General features: G+C 41.0%; 1 protein-coding gene across 1 annotated transcript; it reads right to left on the bottom strand.

The window, feature by feature from the left end:
- Positions 1–1,943: 1,943 nt before the first annotated feature.
- sf3b3 (splicing factor 3b, subunit 3) lies at positions 1,944–26,217 on the bottom strand. Its single transcript, XM_080027275.1, has 27 exons — positions 26,104–26,217; positions 25,319–25,449; positions 22,775–22,930; positions 22,371–22,541; positions 21,666–21,838; positions 20,915–21,056; positions 20,413–20,525; positions 20,048–20,185; positions 19,674–19,777; positions 19,254–19,419; positions 19,003–19,098; positions 18,281–18,353; positions 17,152–17,303; positions 16,615–16,770; positions 15,912–16,067; positions 15,186–15,329; positions 13,872–13,994; positions 13,503–13,657; positions 12,886–13,060; positions 12,372–12,577; positions 11,469–11,625; positions 8,742–8,867; positions 8,391–8,603; positions 8,126–8,224; positions 4,009–4,152; positions 3,343–3,447; positions 1,944–3,180 (listed from the first exon to the last, which is right to left on the bottom strand). The coding sequence occupies exons 2-27, from the start codon at positions 25,386–25,388 to the stop codon at positions 3,040–3,042; spliced, it is 3,654 nt and encodes a 1,217-aa protein (XP_079883401.1). The 5' UTR covers positions 25,389–25,449; positions 26,104–26,217; the 3' UTR covers positions 1,944–3,039.
- Between the last annotated feature and the right edge of the window lie 297 nt (positions 26,218–26,514).

Raw genomic sequence — 26,514 nt, 5'->3', positions numbered from 1 at the left:
GGGTCACACGTTGCTAACATTATTGACCATTTTCCACAATTTAAAGCCAAACTGATCCAAACTAAAGGCATAGATGAAATAAAGAAATTGTGTATAATTATATGAAATGAACACACACTAAATCACACTTCTGATCGCATATTTAATCATGATTACATTTCACTGGTGTCTGTAGTAAAAATGTCAATATTGTTGAACACTTTTAATGCAAATTGTCAACATTTATTTTCTTAATTATTTTAGCCTTGTAGGAGCCCATAATGTAACAAGAAAATAAAAATAAAACCTATAATGTAAAAACTGGTCAATAATGTAACAAAATGCGTAGCCCGTAACGTAATAACTTTATGCTAAGAATGTCACAACTTTTTACATTTTAGTTAGATAAGCTAGATATGTTTCTCTCAAAAGGTTTGACCATTATTCATATAGGCCTACTTCAAAATAGAGTGATTTTGAAACTAGGAGCACATGTCCTCTGGTTCCGATTTGTTGTCATTTACATATTTTCAAAAGCTGCCCATGTGGTTACATTTTTCAAACACTCCATTGTCATTGTTCTTTGCTTTTCTCCCACAGAGGTTAAATCACCATACGAAGCTGCGGACAGACCAGATGTGTCCACTGTGTGAAACATGATTACCCTCTTGTTATAGCTGCTGTCAACATGGAAACATCTATCGTGAGACTGGCACATGAACGACACAGTGGGAGATGGAAGCGCTGTCAGAATAGAAATAGACATGTGAAATCAGGGGAAGGTCTGGCACTGTGGATATGAATGTGGATTTATTTAGTTTTGAGTCATAATTTTGCATGTATTATGTATAAAATAATATACAGTAATTGATTACAACAATAATAATAATCGGAGTCATTGTAAATAAATAAATAACATAATAAATACTTAATGAAAAATAAAATAATCATAAAATCCTGAGGGACGTCACCTACGGAAAAAAAAAATATATATAATGAAAAAAAGGGTAGAAGCAAAGCGCTTCAACCTACACCTTTTCGATCAGTACTTCTAAGCATAGGCGTAGATTTTTTTTTTGGGGGGGGGGGGGGGGGGGGTACGCAGAGGATGTCCCCCCACCCCCAATAATTAGAAGAGGTACATTTTTCCCCATCAAAAAGTAAGAGAGCCAACCCTATTCACCCCAAAATAGCAGAGCAATGAACAAGGTGACATATAAAGCCCCGTTTGTTTAGCGAACAGCGGGTTAACTGGTAAAATAAACTTTTGCTGTGGTCGGTCGGCAACAGAAAATTCTTCTTTCTTGCTAATGAAAGATTTAAGTGCCGTCTTCCAAATCATTAAATATCGAGGCCAAAGCTCTCAAACTCAAATAACGTATCCTCGGACCTCATCCATCTTTGTTGTTTACCATCACAGCTTCAACGGCGCATGCCCAGCACTGTCCGGTTTCGTCCGTCCCAGAGCACCATACATAGGGCTCTGGCCCACCCATATAAGATAGAACCATTTGATTGGCAACTCCGAATTTTGCTAGTGGCAGGTCTGGATTTCCAGGGTAGTGTTGAGGCGAAACCTACGCCTTTGCTTTTAGGCAATGTCAGTGTATACATTAAAATGACAACTTTTTTTTTTTTTTTTTAGTGTTTAACCTATATGTATGCAATGTTGTGTATTCATGTGATCAAAATAAATAAACTAAAATACTTCTGTTTATCTCAATTCTTCAGATTAAAAAAGATTTAACCGTGTTGATGTGTTCAGCCAATCAATGCACCATAAATAGATTGGCTGTGCCCGCAGGGTGTAAATCAAATATATAATATTGTTCCCATCCTGGAAGGTGACCAAACTCAGTAATGGACCTAATGCTGAGTTAACGACTTGATACAGATTCAGTCAGGAATCTCTTGGCAGTGATGGTTCTCCACACACAGTGGCAGGAAATGACACAAACACATGGTATTATAAAGCACAGAAAAAAACAACTTTATTTACAAAAACAGACCACTGCCCCCATCCCACAAACCCCTGAGTTCAAGTGACTACTGAGGAATGCTATGTCTGTGCTTGTGGCTGAGGTTGGGAATTTTACAGGACTGGGAAAAAACACCCAGTGCTAACCTACAGTATTGTTTCACCCACTTATTTAGTCTGGGTTCAGTTGTCTAATGCCTCAGCATGGCAACACTTCTTGAACCGTGGCCCGGGCCTTAGACTGGGTTTGTCCCAGTCCTGAGAGTAAGCAAGACCCTTTATAAGCCTGGGGCCCATCATGTTATTGAACAGACAGGTAGGGGAAGGGGCTGAGAAGGATTTGATTATACCATGTTACACCATGGTATGTGCATCATAACATAAAAATCAATCCACATAACAAAAAAAATTCATACCATACAAAAACCTGTTTGTTTCATTTTGCTGACAAAAAAAAACTGAAAAACACCTTCTTGTTAAAAACCTGACACTAAAACATTCTCAGCTTTCCAGAGTGTCCTCTCCAGACATCAACCTCTATACACAATGTCCTTTCAGTCTGTTCAGTAGACTTTTCCGCCTGGCATGAGCTAAAAACACAAAACAATGTATTGACTTGCAGATTTGGGTTCAGTGTGTATGTACTTTCGAGCCTCTGCTTCCCGTAATCAGATGCGTGTTAATTTTGTTCACAGTTGTGTGTGTCGCTCATCACAGCATTGTGTGTGAGAATGCTGTTCACACGGCTGTACGTGTCGATGGAAGTGCACCATCTAACCTGTGTTAGAGACTTCCTGTATTGTTACTGTGATGCGTCTTAGTGTCGCTGTGTGTGTGGTTTCTGCTGACGGGAGGTGTGAAAAACATACAGAAAATTCTCAGTAATTAAGTCGGTAGAGGCCAAGAATGGGAATTAAAAGTGTGACGCCATTTTGTATTCTTCCATGTAAAGAGGTGTGTCTGCTCTGTACACAGTAAACCACATAGTCCATACGTGTGTTGTCCATTTGTCTCCTTAAATGGGCAAACAGTGGGACAGCAGGATGTGTGTGTAATATTGGTGATGAGTGCGATTTGTACAGTTAGAAGGCGTAGCGAGTGCGAATGTCCTCCAGTTTCTTAGAGACCTCAGGCGGTGTTCTGTCCAGCTCTTCTGCCACACTTTTCTGCTTGTGAGGGTCCATGCTGTTGAACTGCTCACACAGATCCCCGTCAATCACATTCTGAAGAGAGAAAAAAAAAACAACCCGACTCAAAACCTATCGGTCTCTATAACAGTCTGTGATGCTGGAATGCACATCTGAAGGAGATGAATATAACAGATGACATGAGCCCTTTTAAAAATATTAGTACACTGTTGTGTAAAAACACCAGTAGATACCAACCTTGACTGGGAAGTAGTAGGATCTAAAGCTGAGATGGTCTCTGCCACACAGTGGAGGGAACTCAGAGCGCATGTGCATCTCTAAATGCTGGAAGAAGTCATGGTCCTGGAAAAACAGACAAAGAACAAGAGAAATTAGAATGGACAGAAAAAGGACAACTGGACCAATTCAGGGTAATCAAATGCATGAGGGAAAGGGACTATGGATGTGCATGTGTACAAGTGTAACCGGTTCGTAAATAACTAGTATTTTTTTTTTATTATAAAGTTTTGAAAATGATTTCAATATTTTTTTGGAGACATGCATTCATTCATTTCACATCACAAATAACACCAACTAAGCCCACACTTTATCAATACACCTGTTCAACCTGCATAAAACCTTGTTAAAGGCTATATTAATCTAGTATGTCTGTCCACAGAGTAGAAATGAATGAATGCCTGACTCACAAGCAGCACTCTGGCTCAGCAGCTACAAATGAGGCATTTAGGCCTACTGTATCTCGTCTGTACGTTGACCCTACATCTAATTTCAAAAATTGCCTTGCTGTAACCGTTCAGAATTATTTGTAAACGTTCACACCCCTAAATGGGACTGAGAATGAAATAGCGCATTTGGAGGGCCACAATGGGACATAATGCTCTTCTGCTGTTGTTGATGCTCTACCTCATGTGAGGTGAATGGGACCAGTATGCCGATGCCTCCAGAGATAGTGGTGTAGACCAGGGACTCAGAACCTCCCGGGATCAGTGTTGTTTTCTGCAGAGATAACACCGTCTCTCCTACATGGTAGTTCACCACCACTTCAGCCTGCAGACACAACACAGGCAGACAAACAGAGTCATGTCTCATTTCAATGTGTTGAAAAACGCTTCTTGTTTTGACAGTATTTGGAAGAATCCAGCTTATTATGATGAATACAGACACAGCCATTTTGATTATTAACTTGGTGATGTAGAAAGCTTTGAATGACATATCAGCAACGTGACCGACTACATTAGGTAACTTCCATAGGGCTACAGTTACTCCAATGGAATAGAACAAGGTAACTTCCATAGGGCTACAGTTACTCCAATGGAATAGAACAAGGAGCTCAGATGAGACGAGTCAGATCAAAGCAAAGCAGCGGATGTGTTATTTTAGTCCCCAGGTCATCCGTCCTGATTTAGCTGTACTCCTCAGAGGAAATTGGTTGGTCAGATCTAACCCAATAACCATCAAAAACTTACTGTGTTACTGTGTCAATAATTAGAGGTAATAACCAGGATGTACCTTGGATACAAAGGCAGCATTGGGAAGTAATAAAAGCCCAGAATTAGTTTGCAAACGGCATACATGACACTGGCGCTATCAAGTTAAAATCCATTCTGTGGCCTAGACACAGCTATGTCAGGCATGTACATGAACACAGCTTCTCTCTGATGAAACAGTCTGGATGAGATCAACTAAAGGGGACAAAGCAATCCTTTGTAAGACTCAATATAAACCGCAGAGCACTAAAATAAGACGTTTGTTTGATCTACGTTTGATTTTTTTCAACACACTCCCTTAACATTCACATCACACATGTATGCTTAGCCTTTCACTGCGTTACCGTCAAACTCTCTTGATGAACCACAATGGTCATCCATTAGACCCAATGTTAGTTGGATGGCATATTTAATATTGCAAATAACCAATACATTTTTCATTGAAATTCTTTCAGAAAGCAGGACTGAGTCTACAGCCACATTAGCATCTCTGAGAGGCCTTACCTTAGGAGCAGTGATGCCTTTTCTTAAATGCTGTCAACATGCTAAAGTGCCTTCAATCAAATCAGACCTGCAAACTCATAGGAGGTGAAAAAGGTGACAAACACCCGTCCCTTCTAGGGGGGTCGGGTGTTTTTCGCTGTCCAAACGATTGGCTATTGTTAAATATCATTCACACAACCAGAGTTCTCCACTATTGCCTCCAATGTCCAGCTGGGTGAAAATAATAGCCAGCTGAGATCCTGACCCTCCTAGGTGGGTCCGGGGGTATGCCCCCCCGGGAGATTTTTTTAAAACTTTTTAAAGTGAAATGCATGAATCTGGTGCACTTTGAGAGGGAAATTAAGAGGCTAAATCTGAGGAATTTTGTGTGAACAAATAATTTGGAGACACTGGGTCGGATGAATTAGAAGCTTCTTGGATTTTCCATTAAAATGTTCATTTAAAATAAAATATTATGCAGGGTCCTCTGGGTTGGGCTTGGTGCTCTTTTTCTTTTATGGGACATATTTCTCTGTAATATAGTGAATACATTTAAATGCAGTTAGAGGAATGAAGCAGAAGAACTCTGTTGTCCAGCTATCTTTTTTTCCACAGACGAAATGCTGAAATAGGTTATACAGTGCATGGGCATCTGAGCCCCATTTCCAAATGTTTTTAAATAAACTCAATACACACTGGACGTGAACGTGACGTGATCAGTTAAACTTGGATTACCTCCCAGATGAACTGATTAAATTATTGGGCTATTAACTAGGCTATCTAGATCAAAACATTGTATTCATTTTTTTGTACGATATAATAATATGATGTTAATATCAAACACACAAACTAAAAACTAAAAATAAATTGGGGGGGGGGGGGGCTGTCGGTCGGCTCTGATTGTGAGCGCACTGCAGACACTTCATTTCTGCAATGTGCGCTCATTAAACTGTCAGCTTCACTTAAGAGTCCTGTGTGGGTCAACAGTGCAGTGCAAACTATGCAGCATAAAGTTATAACATTCGTCTACGACCGTGATGTTAAATCGCCTTCACACAAAGTCTCCGCCCCAGCAAAGCAGCGAGTCGATCGCTGTGACGGTGAAAATCACCGGGACCCGGGAGACCCAGTGAGCGAGTGAGACGCCGCTGAGAAAAAACTCTGTGGTTTGATGGATGAAATCAGTCGGGGATATCCTGCCCGTTAACTTTGTCTACGGGAACGGCTTCCGCGATCTTTTTCTATGTCTCGAGTCTAACAGAGAGCCATGTCGGCAAACTGACAGCGCGACTAAACTGTACAGTGAGCCCTCCGTATAGTTTCTGTTTCAGTAGGCTGTTACATTAACCTCTGAAGCATTGACAGTGTTTAATCAAAGCCTCTAATTTCTTATTATCAAAAGGGCTTTGATTGAGACTTTTAGCCAATTCTAAAGTCTGAACACACAGCGGCAGCAGTAATGCTTTACTGTGCCCGATCTTAACGCTGATTGGACAATACTCATGACATCTACCAAAGATGTTTTATTGCCAAGATAACGATATTCCCTTGTCTCACACTACGGTAACTCGCCCACACAGTCCAGTCTGGGAAGCGCTGGCTGACTTCTCTGGCAGCTGCCGCTACCCCCCCCTCCCCAAAAACAAAAACTCTTCGGATCTATACGATTCACGTGGGTCATATATTTTGATTCTAAGCGACGAGTTTGCAGGTATGCAAATGCTAACGTTCTGATGTTCAGGTGTGTTGTTTACAATGTTTGTCATCTTAGTTTAGTTAGTTCGCATGCTGACATACGCTTATTAGCACAAAACACACATGTGCAGTTATTTGGTCATAAACCAATAAACCAGACCGAAAGCAACATTTTTACCTGATGATATCGCTTAATGACACACATCCGAGGATCACCAAAGTTATTACAAGTCATGGCAATTTACCCAGGAATTGAGTCACAAAGGCCAAGCAGTTCAAAGCATGACTCACAAGATGCCTTTATTCATTAAGAGTAGAGGAGCTGAGGGCAGGAGGTCAGCACAGGCTTATGGAGCCTTGGGAAAGTTAAGGACACTACAAGTCTTCAAACGATTGCGCTTGACAGGCGAGAAGAGCGGCCAACAAAGTTACTAGGTCAAAATGACCACGTTTGGTCTGTATGGTAGAATATGCAAAATTCAACAATGTATTTGCCGTCTAACCTGACAGCGGTAAACCTTTGCCTTAGTGCTGATGGAAGTGATATATTAGAAGAGACCGTTTGAAACATATTGGCAGGAATCCCAGTCACACTATGACATTTGGGGTTGGGACAGTCAATCCATTCACTTGGCCTAACAGACAGCTGCATCTTCCTAACCTTGGTCTTCTGAAATCCATTAATCAAATTAAAGTGGAATGCATCTAATTTAATGTAGGACAGAATTAAGACAAATTATGTACGGACAATTCGTTCATCCAGCTGGATGCAAACAGACACACACACACACACTTTTGGATGAGGAGAAGTCCAGTAACCCACACCCAAATCTAAAAACAAACATGGTTCATTTCCATACTAAACTCATATCTAACTCAGGGGGGACTTTTCCAATCTATGTGCTATCTAAACAGTTTTTAACCAGATTTTAAGGATGGGATGATGAGTGATACTATGTGTTTCTTCAATCTGTACACACAGACACATACACACACACACACACACTAAGTAATTGTGAGTAGGTCTTAGTTGTGGTTGACAGTGTAAGTGTGTTGGCAGTTTGAGGGGGCAGATTAGTGCATCTGGCTGGATTCCTTCACAGGCCTGATGTTTTGGCGGTAGCAGGAGCCGCCCTGAATCATTTTATTTGCCTGGCCTCAACACACAAACAGATCCAATACACGCCTTTAAGTCAGGCTTGTGCATCGGCACACTCAGCACTTGGTTCACAAGGTTAACTTCTTACTGCACTGCATTATAAACTTATAAACTTAAAAAAAAGGAAAGCATGTAGATAAATGCAATAGTGAAATGTTTGTAAAGCGTCGGATTGTTTGGAGAATGATGGTTGTACCTTCTGTGACGCTCCATTGAGGAGGCCTCTATCCCATAATGCTTTGTTCCCTGTGGGGTCTTCATCCACGTCGTCACTGGTGTTGGGGGGAAGACGCACCTGAGAAAATGAAAGAGAAAATGAAGGCATGTACTTCTTTAGCTGGTCAGTTCTACTAGGTCTCATATGTTTGACTGGCCCCTGAGCCTAATTGATGCGTCGTATACTATATATATTTCATTTCAGTGCATTCTACTGGGTTCTCTGAATACTCCCCATTACTCACTATGCTTATGTTCCCAAACTTGTCAGCAGAGGCCATGGTGTCGTAGTCCAGCAGACAGGCCGTGGTGACCCAGCGGGGATGCGTGTCGTCAGCGAAGATGATGAGCTGGTTCTCGTTGCGTCTGTAACGAACCCAGAACAGGCTCTCCTGAACGTCAGACACAATCACCCGCTGGCCGATGGTGTAGATGCCAGACACCAGGTTGGGAACATGCTAAAGAGGAGAGAGCAAGAAAAGCACACTTAAAGACATGACACGTATACTGGAAAAGAAAATCGGTTTGATTTCTCTTTATTGGACAAGGGAAACCTTAGGTGTATAGATGTGTGTGTATTTGTGTTCCTGCCTTACCTTGTTTTCACACTTGCGTAGCAGCTTCTTTTTGCCCAGGTCGTAGATTCTCAGCAGTTTCCCGACTCCCACTAGGACCCGGCCCTGGAATGGAGCGATGGCCAAAGGCACGTCCTCTACCGGCGTCTGTCACGCAAAGCAAAAGGAAACAATGAGCCACAGTTTAACGCTGCGTTAAGCAGATATTATGGTGAGATGCAGATTTCTTCAAACAGTAACAGCTCATATTTCTTGAAAAAGGTGGAAGATCTCATTTATGAAGGGGAGGGGTCCAATTTCTCACTAAACACAGTTAAAAGTTGTAGTTATATGGTAATTATATTTTTAAGACAAAATGACATGAGTAATGAGTCACAATATGTCAGTTGAGTGTCTTGTCTTAACATCTTCAGTAGGGATGAGGTCTGGTAAGTGAGCAGAGAAAGTCATTTAGCACAGGTTCCACCCATCAAGTCTCTTAACCCATTGATGACGGCTGCTGCGCGATGCCACATTGTCTCTCCTCTAGTGGCGTTTGATGCGCAGAATCAAGGTCTACTATAGATTACTGACAAAAATCACACAACACATTGCATCTATTTATTAACAATATTTATGAATTTAGGCTATATTTTGCTGCTCCAACTCAAATTCAGCCCAGCCAGGCGATAGTTAAGTTTCAGTTTCGTTTTCATCTCCGTGGTATACAGCCGTTTGGACCAGCTGATCGGCTCCTGACAGCAAGAGTCTGCGTTCCAGTTGTACTGGGAAGTCGGATTTATGGTGCCAGTGATAACTGAATTAAATAATAAAATAAAGCTATCTTCTCCTTCCTATATCTGTCTATCTTTATCCCTCCACTACACACTCAGTCACTACAATCCATGCTAAAAGGAAGCAGGATTATAACCTCATTTAGCACATTATTTTTAAATATTTTATATTATTTATTCTTTTTTTTCTCTCCCCCATCTAATTTTGACGATTTTTAGAAAAATGTGTTGGTTTGTAAGCGCTAAGGGAGCATGTTTAAATAAAACCTGTGAACCTTAACTTTTAAATGTATTTTATTTCATGTTTCTATGTGCTACACAGGCTTAGATATTAAGGTTTTGGTAGACTTGACAATTCATACTATTTTTTCAGAAAACCCTCAGGCATTAAGGACATGCATTCTAGATTGCAATAGTCATCAATGGGTTAATGCGTTGGTGCATCTTTAAGCTTACCAGACCCATTGGAACATAAACCACATCACACAACATTGAGCCAAACATAATGGGATTTCCTGTAGTCTATGTGCAGCAGACTGGAGGTTTTAATGGACTGCTGCATTAATGACTTGGTTGATGTGTAATCTGTCTCCTATCCGAGTGTTCGCATGCATGTGTAAGTAAAAAAGAAATCCGTTTCGATCAGATACTCATCTAAAATATCTGACTTGGTTAAGTGGTTGGGAAATCCCTTCAATGTGGAAACAAGTGGCTGACGTCACTGAGCAATGCAACACTCATGACTCACTTCCCTTGTTAATCCACATCAGGTAACAAACTGCCATGATTTTCCCTGATGACCTCCACCCATGCTGGAGTTTCTGCGGGAATTGCCCATCAGCAGTGCATGGTACCAGGGGCAGTCACATCTGGGTTTGGTGCCAGACTTTACTGGAGGCTTTCCTTACTGTTCAACTTTGATGACCTTGTGAGTCCATCTCAAACCTTGAACTGCTAACATGTATTTTAAGACTAAAGCACAGTTTCCCCAGAGGACTAACACCTTGTGCCCAAAACTAAATGGTCTTGTGTTTTTGGTCCTACTTTCCGCATATAAAAACACAAGAGTCTAACGGCAGTACGTCACATTGGCTAAATGTAATTGTAACCCTGATCTGTATCAGCTGAACCCCCAGCCCCCCTCCAGTCAAGCATGAACCACATATTAGCAAGAGCAGTAATATTAGACTGGCACAATGTGTAAACATGATGTTTCCATCTACATGCAAACTTCACTCAGTTAATGTTTGTTCTCTCTTTTCTGTTGTCAGCTTTAAGCCGAAGACACACCGGGCCGACTACCGACCGTCGCCAGAAAATGGAGTCTGCCGATTCAGTCAGCTCCATTCTCCCTGACGCGGTCGAAAAAGTGCCAACACACCGAGCCGCCTACCGACTTGCCGTACGTTCTGCGATTGTGCGGGATGACATTCAGTAGGCTGTTATCATAAAGTAGGCTGTCATAACGAAGAGAATGAATGCTGCAGACACACACACACAGAGACACATAAATACACGCACACACACACACCTGTGGCCGCTCCTCGTCCAAACTACCTCAACTATTTCTGAAAACATGTGAAAACGTCATGCACGGACAATCTAATGTTGTGTGCTGATTGTGTTGAGCCTACATAACAATCCGAACATTCTCCGATTTTATCGATAGCTTCCTAAATCATGTTTGACAAAAGTGAAACTAATATCTGCTCCGCTGCCGTGGCAGAGCAGAGACGGGCGAGCCCTCCACCAATCAGATTGCTCCGGCTGATAGACTGGCCGACGCCGACTGAACATGTTGAATCAGCTGAAAAGAAGCCCGACTACATCTACAACGCCTACGTGTCCCCGCCCCCTCCAGACTCTCCGACGATGTCCTACGCCCGTTTATCGGGCCGGTGTGTCTTCGCCTTTACATGGATTAGGGAGTATGAGCATCTTTGTAATTGTATTGAAGTTGAAGTGTCAAACCCACTTTATGAACAAACTCCAGCTTCTCCCCTCCAGCGGTGAGCCGATAGGTGTAGATAAAGCCTCCGCTCACTGATCTGGGGTTGAGGATCATGTCTTTAGCAACGCCCACCAACACATACCAATCGTCTCCTGTGTTGGGGAAACGACACACTGCAACACTGGAAAATATCAAGCACATGAGAGGGGGGAGAAAGGAAGGGTGAGAAATGGGCTCTTGTGTCATTATGGCAAATAATCAAACATCAGAATTAAACATCAGAGAATAACATAAAATGATCAGATGTCTGAGACAAATTAAACTACAGCAACCTTTCTTCAGAACATCAGTACAACTGTTCATTTTGCATTTGAGGTTACTACAGAGGAAGTAAAACTATATATTACAACTATCTGTGCAAGATAGTTGCTTACTATCCATGGATAAGAGTACAAAGATACTGTTTGCTGAGAAAAATTCACTGTTGACAGTGTATGTCAGTGTGTTTACTGTGCTTTATTTCAGTGCAGGGAGGCAACTGTAACTGTAACTATGAAACACCAAGATAATAAATCAACATTACCAAAACCTCTTCTCTCTCTCTAATCAATCAGCAGAAAGCACACCATCTGTTCTGTTCAAATAAATTCACTATGGCAGCTGCAATTTGGTTTGAGTTAGTAAAATACTTACATTCATGACATGATGGGAATTTAAGAAGCTTACTATCAATCACATACGTTCTAGGTACACCCATAGTCCGATGGTTAAGGCAAATACCACATTAAAAAAAAAGTCCAGGTTCTTTGAATTTCAGTGCCCTCCACCGAGCCCTTTATATGACATCCATCTGTCTGTTCATTCGCTCCTCATGTGAATGCAAATATCTTAAGCCATGAAGTAAGCCATGAGACCAAAGATGTTCACCTGAATGCGGCTTCGTTCTGCTCCAGCTGCACCTGGTCCAGTGTTGTGCCCTGTATAGGGTTGATCAGACGCACCAGTGAGGCCCACTGTCCTGCTCCAGCTTTGGGCGCACCAAATATGGCTTCAGGGAGATTCTCATTGAGGAAGGCAGCAGCCATCTCAGCAGCCAGTTCTCTTTCATCCTCACCGGCAGCCTCCACCATCTCCTATATAGACAACAGGGACAAGGAACAAAAGCGGGTCAGCAAATGACCACATCATTTTGACCGACTGACACATTCAACAGAATCTATTCAACTCAAGCCCAATGAGTGGTTTCAAATCTTAATAAAAGGCTCAAAATAAAAGTTTAATGTTTTTAGCAGTGAAGCACATAGTCAATGTCAGAAATACTATTCCATTCATTGGTCATTCATTTCCCAGAACGTGACGAGAGTAGAACATGCACTTGAACATAAGTGTGAGAATGCATTGTGTATTGTAACAATTATCTCATTAAGGTTGCAGTTCATACCTCAGCCATCTGTTGCTTTCTCTGGGCTTTGGTTGCCTCAGTGTAGGCATTGTGGTCCGTCTCGATCACAATCAGGTTGTTGGTCTCCGGGTGGATTACAAATTTCCTGGGAGTGTACTGCAGCGGGAAGGCCACCTGGTTGAATACTGCTCCTAACTTCTCCAAAGCCAAGATCCTGTCAGGCAGACAATGAGAAGAGGATGAGAAGGAGGAGGCAGAATCAAAGAGTTTCCCTTAAAAATCACTCAAATGACCACACATCTGTCAGACCTTTATGACAGCTGTGGAATTGATAAACAGACATCTGTTATTTCATATAAAAAATACTGGTATTGATAAAAATGAATTAATAATGGTTAAACTCAATAAAATTCCAAACGGCTCAAGGGGTTCACATACTTTCAAGCAGCACTGTATGTTTATCGATGGCTAGGTATTGTAACGCAACTGCAATGTGACTAACAGGTCACACAGATATCCAACTTTCTTAAGAGAAAGTAAAAATACAACTCACTGTGTTTGATGGTTGAACAGCGGTGCATTTCTCATTAACATGACAAATAAGGTTGCTATGGTTCTAATCAGACATGTCTAACTGTTGCAGTGTGTATCCGTACCTCAGTGTGTTGGTGGAAATGGCCACTATACCCTCAGGGCATTGCTCAGAGGCAAAGCCAGAGGCGTACTCCAGAGTTTCATAGGACAGAGGGGTCAGATGGAAGCGAGACTGGTACGAGTAGCTGAGCCAAGAGCGACTGGACATTGCCAACACCTGTCAGTGGGAAGAGAGAGACGATTCCTCATTTGCTGGCGTCAGCTTCTCAAAAGTGAGAAGTTGGTGCTTTTCTGTTTTCGCTCATTTTGAAAAAGGGAATTATTAAGTGTAGGAGCTTAAAAAATTTAATAAAATGTTTTAAATTAAGTTGGAGATATATTAGCTTCTTATTTTTGTGTATTGGTCATTGGTCAATGTTGGAGGGACATACCGCTTCCTGGCCCTGCATCCTGACTCTGAAGAGTTTGACGGGTCTGGAGCCCAGGTAGCGAGTTCTGGTATCTGACAGGTCCCCCGTTACTGGGTCCAGCACAGTCCTCAGCAGCACACCGTTCTGAGAAACACACAGACAGGTTATTACATGACATGATCTATTATGTATATGCATTGGTGTAGATAATCTTTAAACACTTGTATAGCTGCAGCATACAATATTTGAATGAAATAAAAACAATTGGGTAATTTTTGGGGAAGAATAATCCTCATGTCCTTCAAATTTGAATTACTTATTCAATAACGTAGTCCATTAACTTTCTTTTTCAGAACTTATGGCAGAAACTATATAAAAATTGGTTCCACGGTGAATGTTTTTGCACTTTCAAAATCGTGAAATTCTGTGGTAGGCTTAGCCTACTGTAGATTCACAGATGTGCATAACTGTGGGATGCTCACGGGACCTGCGGTAATTTGGGAAATTCTTTTTTCTTCTTCATATTGTTGCAGGTTAATAAACTGCGAGTTTTGGGGTTGTAACGATTGGTGATGGAACGTAGGATACTATCTGCGATTGATGGGAGTATCTGCAATAGTTTTTATCTAGCCGTCAGAGAGGGAGTGCAGAGTGGAGAGAAATAAAGTGACAGAGATACAAGCAGACTCACGTCTCACTCTCAATTAATAAATATAGATTAACAAGCATTTTTACCGAACAAAATAAATGTGATTTGCGTTTGGGTCAGTAGCCTACCTACATCATCATCATCATGGTTGCGCACCTACAAGCAGCGGCAGGGTGTGGTCACGGGGTGAATAAAGCCAGCCACGATATGTGTAGTCCTCCCTCCACCTCTCACTGAATTTATAATAGTTGGGCATGCATTTCGCTGCTTCGTTCTCTCCTTTCTTGCTTTCCCGCGACCGACTCCAAATTCGGAGGCAGGGGACACACATTCTTCTTCTACGTTTATATGCGGATCACAGCCACACACGGCCGTACTGCCTCTAGCGTAGTGTCAGACTTTTATATGAGCAGTTAGTTAGATAGTAGCCTCTCTACATCTCCTTCTCGAAAAGTCCCGGAAGAATAAAATATATAACATTAAATAGCCCTGCCCCGACAAATTTAAGACCTTTGAGTAATGGATATAAGACCAGCATATAACATTTATAATGAATTTAAGACAGTACAAGATCAATCTGAGACGATGCTCACATATACTGTAGATATGGCTGCCCTATGTGTGCTTTTACAGGTGCAATTTAAAAGCAATATTTCTGGATTCAGCTTAAGAATGAGAAAGAATACCTGAAGCCCTATGTTAAGGTAGAGGAAGCCGATGGATCCCTTTTCTCCAAGTTCATCCTGTTTCTCAACCCCTCCCATCTCCACGATACACAGACTCTCTGGCTGGGCGGGAAGAGCCTGCATGCTCAATGGCTGGAGGCAATCCTGAAGATGAGAAACATTAAGAGGGTTAAGACCATGTCAATGTACAGAAGGTCGGCAACATTAAAGCAGCTTGGAGCGTTTGGGACAAATCAATAATCAGTAAATGTCAGCGCCGATTCCACGTGATTAAGTGGAATCGGTCTTCCATTCAACATATGCAGGGTCCACACTGTCACAGAAATATTAACAGTGCACTAGTCTTAACTTAATCCTCGTTAAGAGTTTGGTCCAAATTCCATCCCCAAAAATCAAGTCGGGACAAATCTGTATGCCCCAGGACCTCAGAACAACGGGATACCCACACATAGGCTCCGTTTCCCATGTCATATCAGATTCTGTCTGAGTCAAATTGTGTGTAAATCAAAGCTATGCTCTAGAGCTTGGCTAACTGGTATTAACCCATTTGAAACAATTGTTACATGTAGTCCAGTAGACAGGTGAAAGTGTGCTATGAACTTTTATCTGGATGCTGATGAGAATGATTTACCACCACCTAGATAAGATAACTTGGTCCAAGGCAATAGTACCACTACAGTACTTCACTCTTAACAGACAATTATTGAACTTTAATTCTGTTCATACCAGAGGGTCCAGGGAGATGATTCGGACGGTGTTGTCAACCAGTCCCACAGCAAGGAAGCGGGAGCGTTGTTCACCTGGTGGGACGTTGGCCAGGCTCATACAGACCACATCCGCAGACATCTCCTTCCGCTCTGTGTACTCATTCAACTGGCCGGACTGGAGGGAAAAAGAGAGACCGTTTCACATCACACATCATGTTATTTCTTTCCTGTGACCGATTTCATTTTAGCCTTCAATAATCATTTTAGTCACTTATAGATTTGACACTTTCTCTGTAGTAAATCCAAATGAGTTAATAACTCAACATATGCGTCAATGATTTTTGCAGACCGCGTCAGAGACCTTACTTAAAAACTGTGCAGTGATACCAGAGGTTGTAGTATAGCAGGTATCATGTCAATTATCACTAAATGTTGTCGATGACAATGTCAATTCCATTGTGTTGACTGGCATTTTGCAACAAAAAAAACTTAAATATGAAAATGAAATAATAAGAAAATTGTGTTTGAGATGTGCTGTAGGAGATATACGCTAAAGTCCCTTTGAGATTCTATTGAGATTTGTCAAGTAAGAGGTCAAAGTAGAGTAAGGCATGAAATGCCCAAAAGAATAGACCCCATTGCCTGAGAAAACAATTCATTCCCATAAGGAGATACCATTTATGGAAGTGGACACATGCAAAGCAAAAGATCTACTTTCTTACCGGGTCCATCTCAAAGTAGACCAGCTCCCCACCAGTGAGCGCGATAACAACCTGCCGCTGGTTCACAGCACAACGGACAATGGTTTTCTTGCCGGGAGTCTTCCACTCATTCACACGCTTGTCTGCTCGGATGTGACGAATACCATCTGGGTACACCTGTATGGTGAGGCCAGGAGGGAGAGAGAAGAAGACATAAGAAGGCAAGAAAGAAAATAGTAGGACTTTTAAAATTGTTGTTCGTACTTGTATTGACCATTTTCCTATTTGATAACATCCTGCATTCTTTAGTCAACTGTCAAGGCTAAGCAATGTAAATAGCAGTCAAGATAAACAAAGAAACACCGTGCATAAAAGGTGAATTGTGTATATTAAAAGACTATTTGGGCATAGACATAAAACTAAGTGTAAACAGAATAATGAACAAACAGGTTTTCAAACATGTTGCCCAAAAGCTGTTGGATGTATTCATTCTTGAGGTAGTTGTCCAGTATCATCACAGACATGAAGAAGACGGTGTTAGAGGTACATTGAACACACCTGCACCAGGGCATCTTCACCGAGCAGAGAGCAGGAGAGAGTAGGCGTTGTTCCCAGAAAGCCAGAGTCCGTCACCTCCTCTACAGTCTCCCCGATGGACAGAACCAGAGTGGCGTTCACGAAGGACACTATGATGTAGGCATCAAACTCATCTGATGAAAAGAGACAAAAACAAATGTTGGCAGAACTGATTAGAGAAATGCTGATGGAGTTATTCCGAGGCCAAATATGAATCAAATGATATGACAACAAAATAGTCCGGGTGAGCAGAGTGGGTCGAAGAATGGACGAATGGGAAATAAACAGTAACACAGCAGGGGGTCAATCCCTCCATCTCTCTCTCTCTCTCTCTCTTTGGATCATAGCATGTTATCACTGGGAAAGAGGGCGGGTGGGGGAAGAAAACTGTGGCTTCACTGAGACAGCAAAGCATATGGACCACAGCTGAACACATCAAATGCTTCAACGTTTGGCTAAGCTTCACAAGAAAATTATAGATAGCATAGAAGACAATAGTACCTGTAGTGAGATTAAGTGCAAGGGAGCCACATGATGAAACATTTACTTTAACATGGTTTTAATCTGAAGGAACGCACAAGTCTCCCAGTGACAAATACGCACATTGTTTTTGCTACACTTTATTTTATTTTATTTTATTTTATTTACTTTGCATATTTCACACAGGAAATATTCGCCATTGACTGTTTTTATTTGCCAGACTACATGCGATACCGGTCAAAGACGTTATTGTTAACCTTGATAATACCCCAGGTACAATGAACTTAAACGGTATCATGGTCTAATAAGGCAGGCTTAGCTCTTATCCTTGGTTTCTTCCCTCTCTTCCTGGGGCGGTCGCACTGTCTGTATGCTCTTGGTCTGGCTTGGTGATCGTTTCCAGGTCCACTAATCCAAACCCCACACTCACTTTTTCAATGCCTACAAGTACATTTCTGCTCAAAACTAAGCAGCACTACTACAGTTTTGGCAGGTATTTATCCTGACAGTCTTATGGTGAACCATTAAAACTTTAGTCAATCTCATCCCATAAAATCTAACATTTACTAGCAGGGTTTTACTCAAATAAAAATAATTTATGAGCTATAAAAAAAAAAAAGTAAAGGCATACCTTCCACATGTTTGCGTACGGTCCACACAGCGTTGGGGTTACCGGGCAGCTCAGACACAGCCATCTCTGATACCTGATTGTGACAGGTAGGAAAAGAGGAAGTTGAAAAAAGTTGATTTATTTTATCAAATTGCACATTTTTATCATGACAGTAGCAGGGCTTGATCCAATGATGTTATAAAGGCCATTGTTGTCAGAAAAACCAGAAAGGGAGTGTTTAGTTTAAATATATCGTTCTGTGTAAAAAATCATATAGCCAAACTTCAGTGAGAGAAAGTTGATATACAATATACAGTGAAAAACTGTCAGTTCTAGAAACTACTGTAAGTCTGGAAAACATTCTGAAAAACCCAAGGCCTAAAAAAAACACAGTAAACTGTGTGAGAATGTGTTTTGTGGAGGAGCGCCATCTCATGGTTACACCCTGCAATTGAATGAATGGCCCTTGAACAGGCTTGTTAACTATGCAGTGTAGACATTCATTTCCTAACATTGTGCATGTACACAGTAACATTGGATACTGTTTTCTTGAGAACGGAAAATTGACTGACAATAGTAATAGATATAGTTATAGTGCGAGTGCACAGGACCATAATATAAATGTTTGTGCTGAAATTCAGCTTTTACTCAGAGAAGAGACATGAACAAACTCATCACTTTTCAGCCAGCATCGAGTGTGTCCTTTCTGACATGCTACATGTTATGTTGTAAAGTGTGTCTACCTCCAGTCCATGCCTAAGGACCCTCAGAGTAGAGCGGGGTCCGCGTCCACAGGCAACATACAGCTGTGGTGTATCTTCATTGGCCAAATCAGCAATCTGTCAAAAACAAATACAGAGTAAACAATTAGCTAAGATGTACAATGTTCAAATCCAAGACTTTTATTACAGCAATACAGCTACCAGGTATTTTTGGAGGTGCAGCTGTGTAGGAAAAATTGAGCGCGCGCGCACACACACGCACACACACACACCTGACAGGACATGATGGGCGAGAGGTTCTCCTGTTCATCCACCAACACCAGGTTCTTGAGGGGGCGTGGCTGGAAGAAGAAGGTGTCTCCCTCCTCCAGTGGCATAGCAGAGGAGAACTCTGGCTCTTCATCATCATCTCCCAGGTGGGCGATCTGGTAAAGGTAGCTAAAGGAAGCAAAAGAAAAGGTAGAACATCGTGAGCAATGGATGTTTGAGAGGAAAAATTAAAAATAACAGAAATAAAGCAAAAGATAAATAAAAGGAATGTTGGCCCCTAGCTGAGCATTCAGGATATTCTTAAACCAATCTGAAGATTTTAAAGTCTCAACAGAAACTACTGCAAAGGTAATACTATAAATCAAATCGAAGAGGGAAAAGAGGTAGAACAAGAAGGGCTGCTGAAAGATAAAATGACTTACTGGTTTCCAAACTCTGTAGACACAAACAAGAAGCCAGTCTTCAGCACACACATGGCTGTTGCCACTGGGATCGTGTCAAAGTATTTCATCCTGATTTCTGTGACCTGAGAAACAACACAGACCGTTGTAAACACACATTTTAGTGCTGAAACATTTGATTGATAGACTGAGAGATGTAATCATATATAAGAGAATGTGCGTTGTTCACATTAGAGGTTGATGTTATCACAAAGGGCCCAGCACCTCAAAAGAAAATATTTGGCAATACAACTTGTTTCAATGTAAAGTTGATTTTGACTGTCACATAAAGAAGAAGTGCAACATTTACGGCACTACAAAGGCAGGACCCTCCATCCACACAAAACTTTGCTCACCATTTCTTCATCTGTTTCCAGGGTGACCTTAAAGATGTCTCCCTGTTCTGTCTGGGCCAGGAAGAAAAACATAGACTTGGTCTTGTGGGTGGCCGAGCAGACAAATATCATGCCACGTTCAGGGTCATCCAGGTCATTCTGTGGGATGGAGCAAATGAGAAAGAGGAGAGTGGAAAGAATGACATAAATAAAGAGAACTTCAATAAACTCGCATAGTGACCCGACATAGAAGCACATAAATTGATTGATTGACATGAATCTACTTGATTAGAAAATGACTAAATCATCAAATGACCCGAGTGTCATGTTTTGATGCCATGCTCGTATGCAGCTGTTGTAAAAGAAAGGGAGTAGTTGGGACTAACCCTGCGCCGCGGGATGGGACAGCGGATGTCAGGCTGGTCTCCAAAGTTCTTGTAGGTGATGTAGTTTTCCGAGCAGATCAGAACTCCACTGGGTCCGTCTGAACCACCAGGAACTAGACAGAGAGCAGCGTTTAGTGGGATGCCTTTCTTTGAGCTTCAGTGAAAACAGCTTGAATCCAGAAGCATGCAGATACACCGTAGTCACTACCTAAACGTGATCCTGACTTGGAAAAATCTTGCTGAGATCAGAGATATTCAATCTTTCTCCAGTGTTGGGTCAGAGAAGAGACATGAAAAACTCATCATATCTCCAACTCTTATGTAGCACGTAATAACCCTATCCCATCTGAGAGCTTACAGCCATGCCTGTTATATAGGTTCTTCTGAAAACAAATCCCATTCTTGCTCTGTGTGTGTATGTGTATTAATTCCTGCCAACTAGGTAGGCGATTCTATTTGTTTCATTCCTGATGTGTGAAACCTCAGGCGGCCAAATGCTTACCAGTGATGAGGAAATTCCCATGCTCTTCCAAAGCCTCGCTGTACTTGCGGACCACGTGATTCAAGCCGAGGTCCAGCTCGTAAAAGGTGAGGGTCTGCTGAGTGTTGGCGGCAGCTTCTCCAGTTGGGTCATTGTCGGCTTCCTGGGAAGTGACAATATCAACATACAAGATCAGAGGTTTTCAAAATGAGTCCGCGTAAAGGCAGGGTGCAGCCCGAGACACTGAATAAAATGCTCATGGCGTCAGGATAGTCATTGTTGTTACCAATGGTACTTGACAATTTAAAAAAGGTGGAGTCAGTGATTCTGGAGAATGTTTTTTTTGTCAAAATCAAGTCAAGAATAACTCCTCAGGACCTGCAATCTGTCTGTACTGGGTGTGTGCGCTGAAAAACTAATCTGGTGTTAATACACAGGCTTGGCTCTGTAAACCTGTATGTAAACAAAGTGACCCACCATAGCTAGAAACAAATCTGTGTAGTAACACTGGATTTTTTTCCAGCTTGCACGCACACAGAGCGGACAGGTAGTGGATTGTGAGGAGATATTCATTGATTTGGACAAAAAAAAGATTTTGACAACAACAATCTCCAGAATCACTGACTCCATCTTTAACTTATGCTGAGATCAGAGATGTTTAAAACTTTCTCCACAGACATTCAGAGAAGAGACATGACAAAATCATCACCTCTACAGCACCAACTAATGTGTCCTCTTAAAAAGGCATAACCTTGGGTTTTTATGATCTTACCTCATAGTCCATTTCGAGACAGGCAAACATGGGATTCTCAAAGCCCACATCCACTCCTACTACATGGTAGACCAGTGTGTTTGCTTTATGGGCTTCCAGTGGAGAGGAGATGGTCAGTCGGGCAGCTGCATCTCTGTTCAGAATATAAACCAGCTTCTGCTTCTCTATTGCTCCTATAGGGGAACACAAATGTCAGGAAAAATGCTTATTTTCCTTTCATTTACAGTACAGTACAGTTTGATATATGGCTATCATTTAAAACTGAAGCATTCTAATAGTTTTCAGTATTGGTGGTTTTATTAGTTGCTCCATCAGTCTCAGGAATTCTGCAAAGACCTCTAAATATATATTATTTATTAACATAATATAAGCAAATCCAAGTGGGTTGCATGATAAAACAACTAGTCTTCACTTGTGTTTGGGGTCAACACATGCCTAATTATAATAAATCAATACATTTTGCAGAATTTGCATTTTAATGCAATCCAATATAACAGACGTGTTATTACTACTCAACTACTAAATATCTTTGCACAATTAAAATATTTTGACTTAAGTTGGTCACGGTCATTTACAGGGCTGTATTATAATTTGCTATAAATTTGTGTTAAATCTAACAAGTCCTTAAAGGGAAACTGACATTTTCTATTTGAGGGTCCTCGGCTGCATCCACACCAATGTTTAACTCTTTGAATCCCTCCATACCTATCATAACAGCTCTGCCTTTTGGGTCCACAGCCAGGAACTGGCCCGGGACAATGCGCCGGCAGCCGCTCTTCCCAAAGGTTTCCTGGTGGATCTTCTCCAACATGTTTTTGGATGGATGATACTCCAGGATGACAATACGACCACTGTCGCTTCCAACGACAATGTAATCTACAAAAAATACATCACTGATTAATTACATGATTATTGATTTCACAAACTCATGTCGGAACATGCTCATACAATCTCATTTAATCACCAGCTCTCGAGTACAAATGGTAGCTAACTATGAACAATAATAACTCACAATTAAGCACTTGAGGAAAAATATACAATAGTGTGGCTTTTAAATATGTAATGCATGTTTGTAGTACCATCGCATGCATGCAATCATGCTTACATACCTTTGGTTCCTCCAGTAAGTCTGAAAGCCATCAGGGACCTAATGATGCCAAACACCTCCATTGTGAGCAGAGTGTGCACCTTTCCCGTGTTGGCATCCGGACGCAATAATTCCAAGATCTTGCCCCTGGAAACGACAATCTCCTGCATCTTGGTTCCTGAAAAGAGACATACATTTCTCTTTAGTTCAAGTCATGTTTTAACCAACAACTGTAACACACTCTCCCAAACTGAGCCACCTTAAAACCTTAACTGTTATACATTCTCATTTACAATGCTGAAATGCAGTCATTGGATGATAAAACCCAGTCAACCTGCAGCTACTTCTTTCAGAGACTTTGCAGGTATTGACAGCAGAAGTTAACCATATTTAAAAACTACATTACATACTAAACACTCGCCAAAATGGCTGCATAAACTATTTTCCTTCATGCCACAGCACAAAAAAATAATACATGGCCTTAGTGCTATCAGGAAATGTTACATTGTTCTTGTTTTTATTCATTATAACCATATTATCTAACAAATATCATTAGAATGACCAAATCATGTAGCCTTCCATTTCTAACTGACTTTCTGCTGTTCAGCAAATCAAACTTGTAGTTCAAGTGATATTTGAAGAATGTCGTAGTTCACCCACAACAAAATAATAGCGCATACATACATACATACATACATACACACTTTTATGTTTTCGTACTACAATCAAAGGTGTTGCATTTCACTCCAGTGATAGCAGTCAGATAAAGGAAATTCATAATCCCCATTTTAAATGTCGGGCTGAGAATTTAATCGTTTGAACCAAACTACAACATATAAAACCGAACACAAACACCAAAACATAGATTATGATAAGGAGAAGGGAAGACGGAACGGACATGCCAAGGACTTAATGTTATATAGGGGTGTAACAATGCATGTATTCGTACCGAACCGCAGAGTCCGTACTGTACCGAACTGCATCATGACATTATTTATGCCATAAATAATTATGGCATAAATAATGTCATGATATATGCCAAGTGTACAGGCTTGTTTTGATAGCGGTTCAGAACTTCCAATTTTATTTGAGAAGTATGTTATTTATTGGAGCCCTTGGTTGTTTGCAGCAGTATGTTCTTTTCACTCATTTAACGTACACTCACATCATACTAGACAGAGCAACAATAACAACCTATCTTTACCCTTTTCCCGCACATCACCAATTTAGTATGTCTTATAGAGGCCCTGCTTTATGGAATGTCTTACCTCCCCTGTTAAGATCCATATCCTCCCACTCACTCTTTAAAAAGCAGCAGCTTAAAAAACATCTTATCTTTCATGACTCAAATAATCATCTCCTGTCCTTTCCATTGCCCCACTTTTTTTCTCGATCCAAGACATGTATTTATCACATCCTTCTCCATCTAATATAATTAATTATTTTGGTTATTTATGTACTTTGTCTCCTTATTAAGTGTATTTGTTAGCCTTATAAATATGATTTGATTGTGATTATTGACAGGGGTGGAACTCTGTACAAGCCCAATGCGCTTTGTTCCCTCCTTGCACCATTAATGTTAATGTGCGCTAAATAAATAAACTAAACTAAAACTATACTGAATAATACCTATAGACTGCAATTGTAGTTAATGCTGCACACTTTGCTTTGTTGCATTTTCACTCTTAACCCATTGATGACTATGGCAATCTAGGATGCATGTCCTTAATGCCTGAGGGTTTTCTGAAAAAATAGTACGAATTGTCAAGTCTACCAAAACCTTAATATCTAAGCCTGTGTAGCAAATAGAAACATGAAATAAAATACATTTAAAAGTTAAGGTTCACAGGTTTTATTTAAACATGCTCCCTTAGCGCTTACAAACCAACAAATATTTCAAAAAATCGTCAAAATTAGATGAATTAGAAAATTATTAAATATTGTTAATAAATAGATGCAATGTGTTGTGTGATTTTCGTCAGTAGTCTATAGTAGACCTTGATTCTGCGCACCAAACGCCACTAACTGTTCTGTCGCCGACATAGCTGGCGTATTTTTTTTATTATTTTGTTTTATTTTTTAATTTTTAATTTTTTTGATTGACATGATTTTCGGCAAACCACACAACTTTTGGGTGGTCACGTGGTCTTAAAAAAATCAACAAAACCCACCTCATGTGTATTTGAACCAATGACAGTGCATTCTATGCTGGGAATGCCATGAAAATTAGATAAAGTAATAATGCTGCGCGATGTAGCATCAGGCAGGAGAGCCAATGTGGCATCGCGCAGCAGCCGTCATCAATGGGTTAACTGAGAACCGTACTGAACTGACTTTTGTGTACCGTTACACCCCAAATATTACATTACCTTGATTTAGCAAACAATATTGTCCAAAGCAACTTTTCACACACACATACTGACATGAAGAGCAAAATTGGACTCAGTGTTTTTTCATGTGAAACGAAGAAGCCCCACAAATCACTCTGAACAACCAACCAAAACCGATACTGCTGTAAGCTGTTCCTAGTGAGAATATTTGACAATAGTGGGCATGCAGTGCTCACCTGAGAAGTTTCCATGGATGGCATGAGTGATGCCAGTGGCTCGCTGCAGGGTGATGTGGTACAAAAACATGGCTCCCTTTTCAGTGGCTTCCCCACAAGGATCGGAACAGATCACTTAACCCAGCTCAAAACTGCAATTAAAAAATGGGAACCAAAGAAAAAGAGGTTTAGATATAGAAACTGTAGCACTATGTCTGTTAATGCTATGAACAATATTTGAAAAGCTCCATGTGTTGACGGGTTGAGCGATATTCAAACTACGATGGTGTGCACTGTTGAGGAAGTAGGCTAGCATTGTGGTGAAATAAGCTACATTTCATAAACAAATAGTCACGCCACAATAAAGCCAGTAAACTTGATTTTAAGGTTTGAATGCAATAGGCTTGAGGCACAGATTGAACTTGCTGCGTTTATGTTTACACGTCATTGATGGAAGAACAATGCTAACTTTAGCTTAGCAAACAGAGGACGAACTTTGCAATTAGAAAGACTACGCATTTGTTATTTATGTATTGTTGTACTTTGCTTCAAAGCCAAGTGCAAGTAAGCACAACTACATTCCAGCAGGTGCTGTATCCTGTGCACACTGTGTTACTATCACCGACACCGGCTCATTTGGTAACTTCTGTTCATCGGTCTGAGAGCCCATTCATAGAGAGCGCCAGTTTTACCTGACGCTACTCGCTGATTTCCTTCTTAATAACCTCAAAGAGTGCACACCTCACATGCATACAATGCCCATTTGATTGCGGACATACTATAGATTCGTACAATATAATATTTACCGGCGTTTCAAAGACGATGATTCAGATTTTAGACGGATTAAGTTCCAATAATACAAACAATATCCCAGCGACTTCGGCAAGCCAACGCTGAGCCGCCGTTTGTTGGGTCCTTCGTCAAACAAGACGACGGCTCTTGAGGTGGCGCACGAAGTGCCTGACGGAAATCTGAGCCCTGTTGCATAATCTCCAGCAGATGTCGACAAAGATCTCAAGATTACAGGATCATATTACAGAGTAGCACTGGAATAGGGCAAGTAATTTGTTTGAAAGAAATATTACTGGATTTATTGTTTGCATTTTTTCTTTACACTTCATTGTTCATTGGCAGCGAGCCATTCTAGCCTTCGATGGTGTTTTGGAATTGTTTCAAGAATCACATAGGCTACTTCACAAGATATCAAATTTAACAAC

This window comes from Ammodytes marinus (genome assembly GCF_949987685.1).
Source record: "Ammodytes marinus genome assembly, chromosome: 5".
NCBI lineage: Eukaryota > Metazoa > Chordata > Actinopteri > Uranoscopiformes > Ammodytidae > Ammodytes > Ammodytes marinus.
Note: the sequence above shows the minus strand (reverse complement) of the source record. Positions and strands in the feature narration are given on the sequence as shown.

Coding starts and splice junctions, on each gene's coding strand:
- sf3b3 (XM_080027275.1), bottom strand. CDS start 25,388: ATGTTTTTGTACCACATCACCCTGCAGCGAGCCACTGGCATCACTCAT. Junction 20,186..20,412: donor GTCCCATCCCGCGGCGCAGG/GTTAGTCCCAAC, acceptor TCCATCCCACAG/AATGACCTGGATGACCCTGA. Junction 13,658..13,871: donor GGATGCAGGGCCAGGAAGCG/GTATGTCCCTCC, acceptor TCCCACTGACAG/GTGTTGGCAATGTCCAGTCG.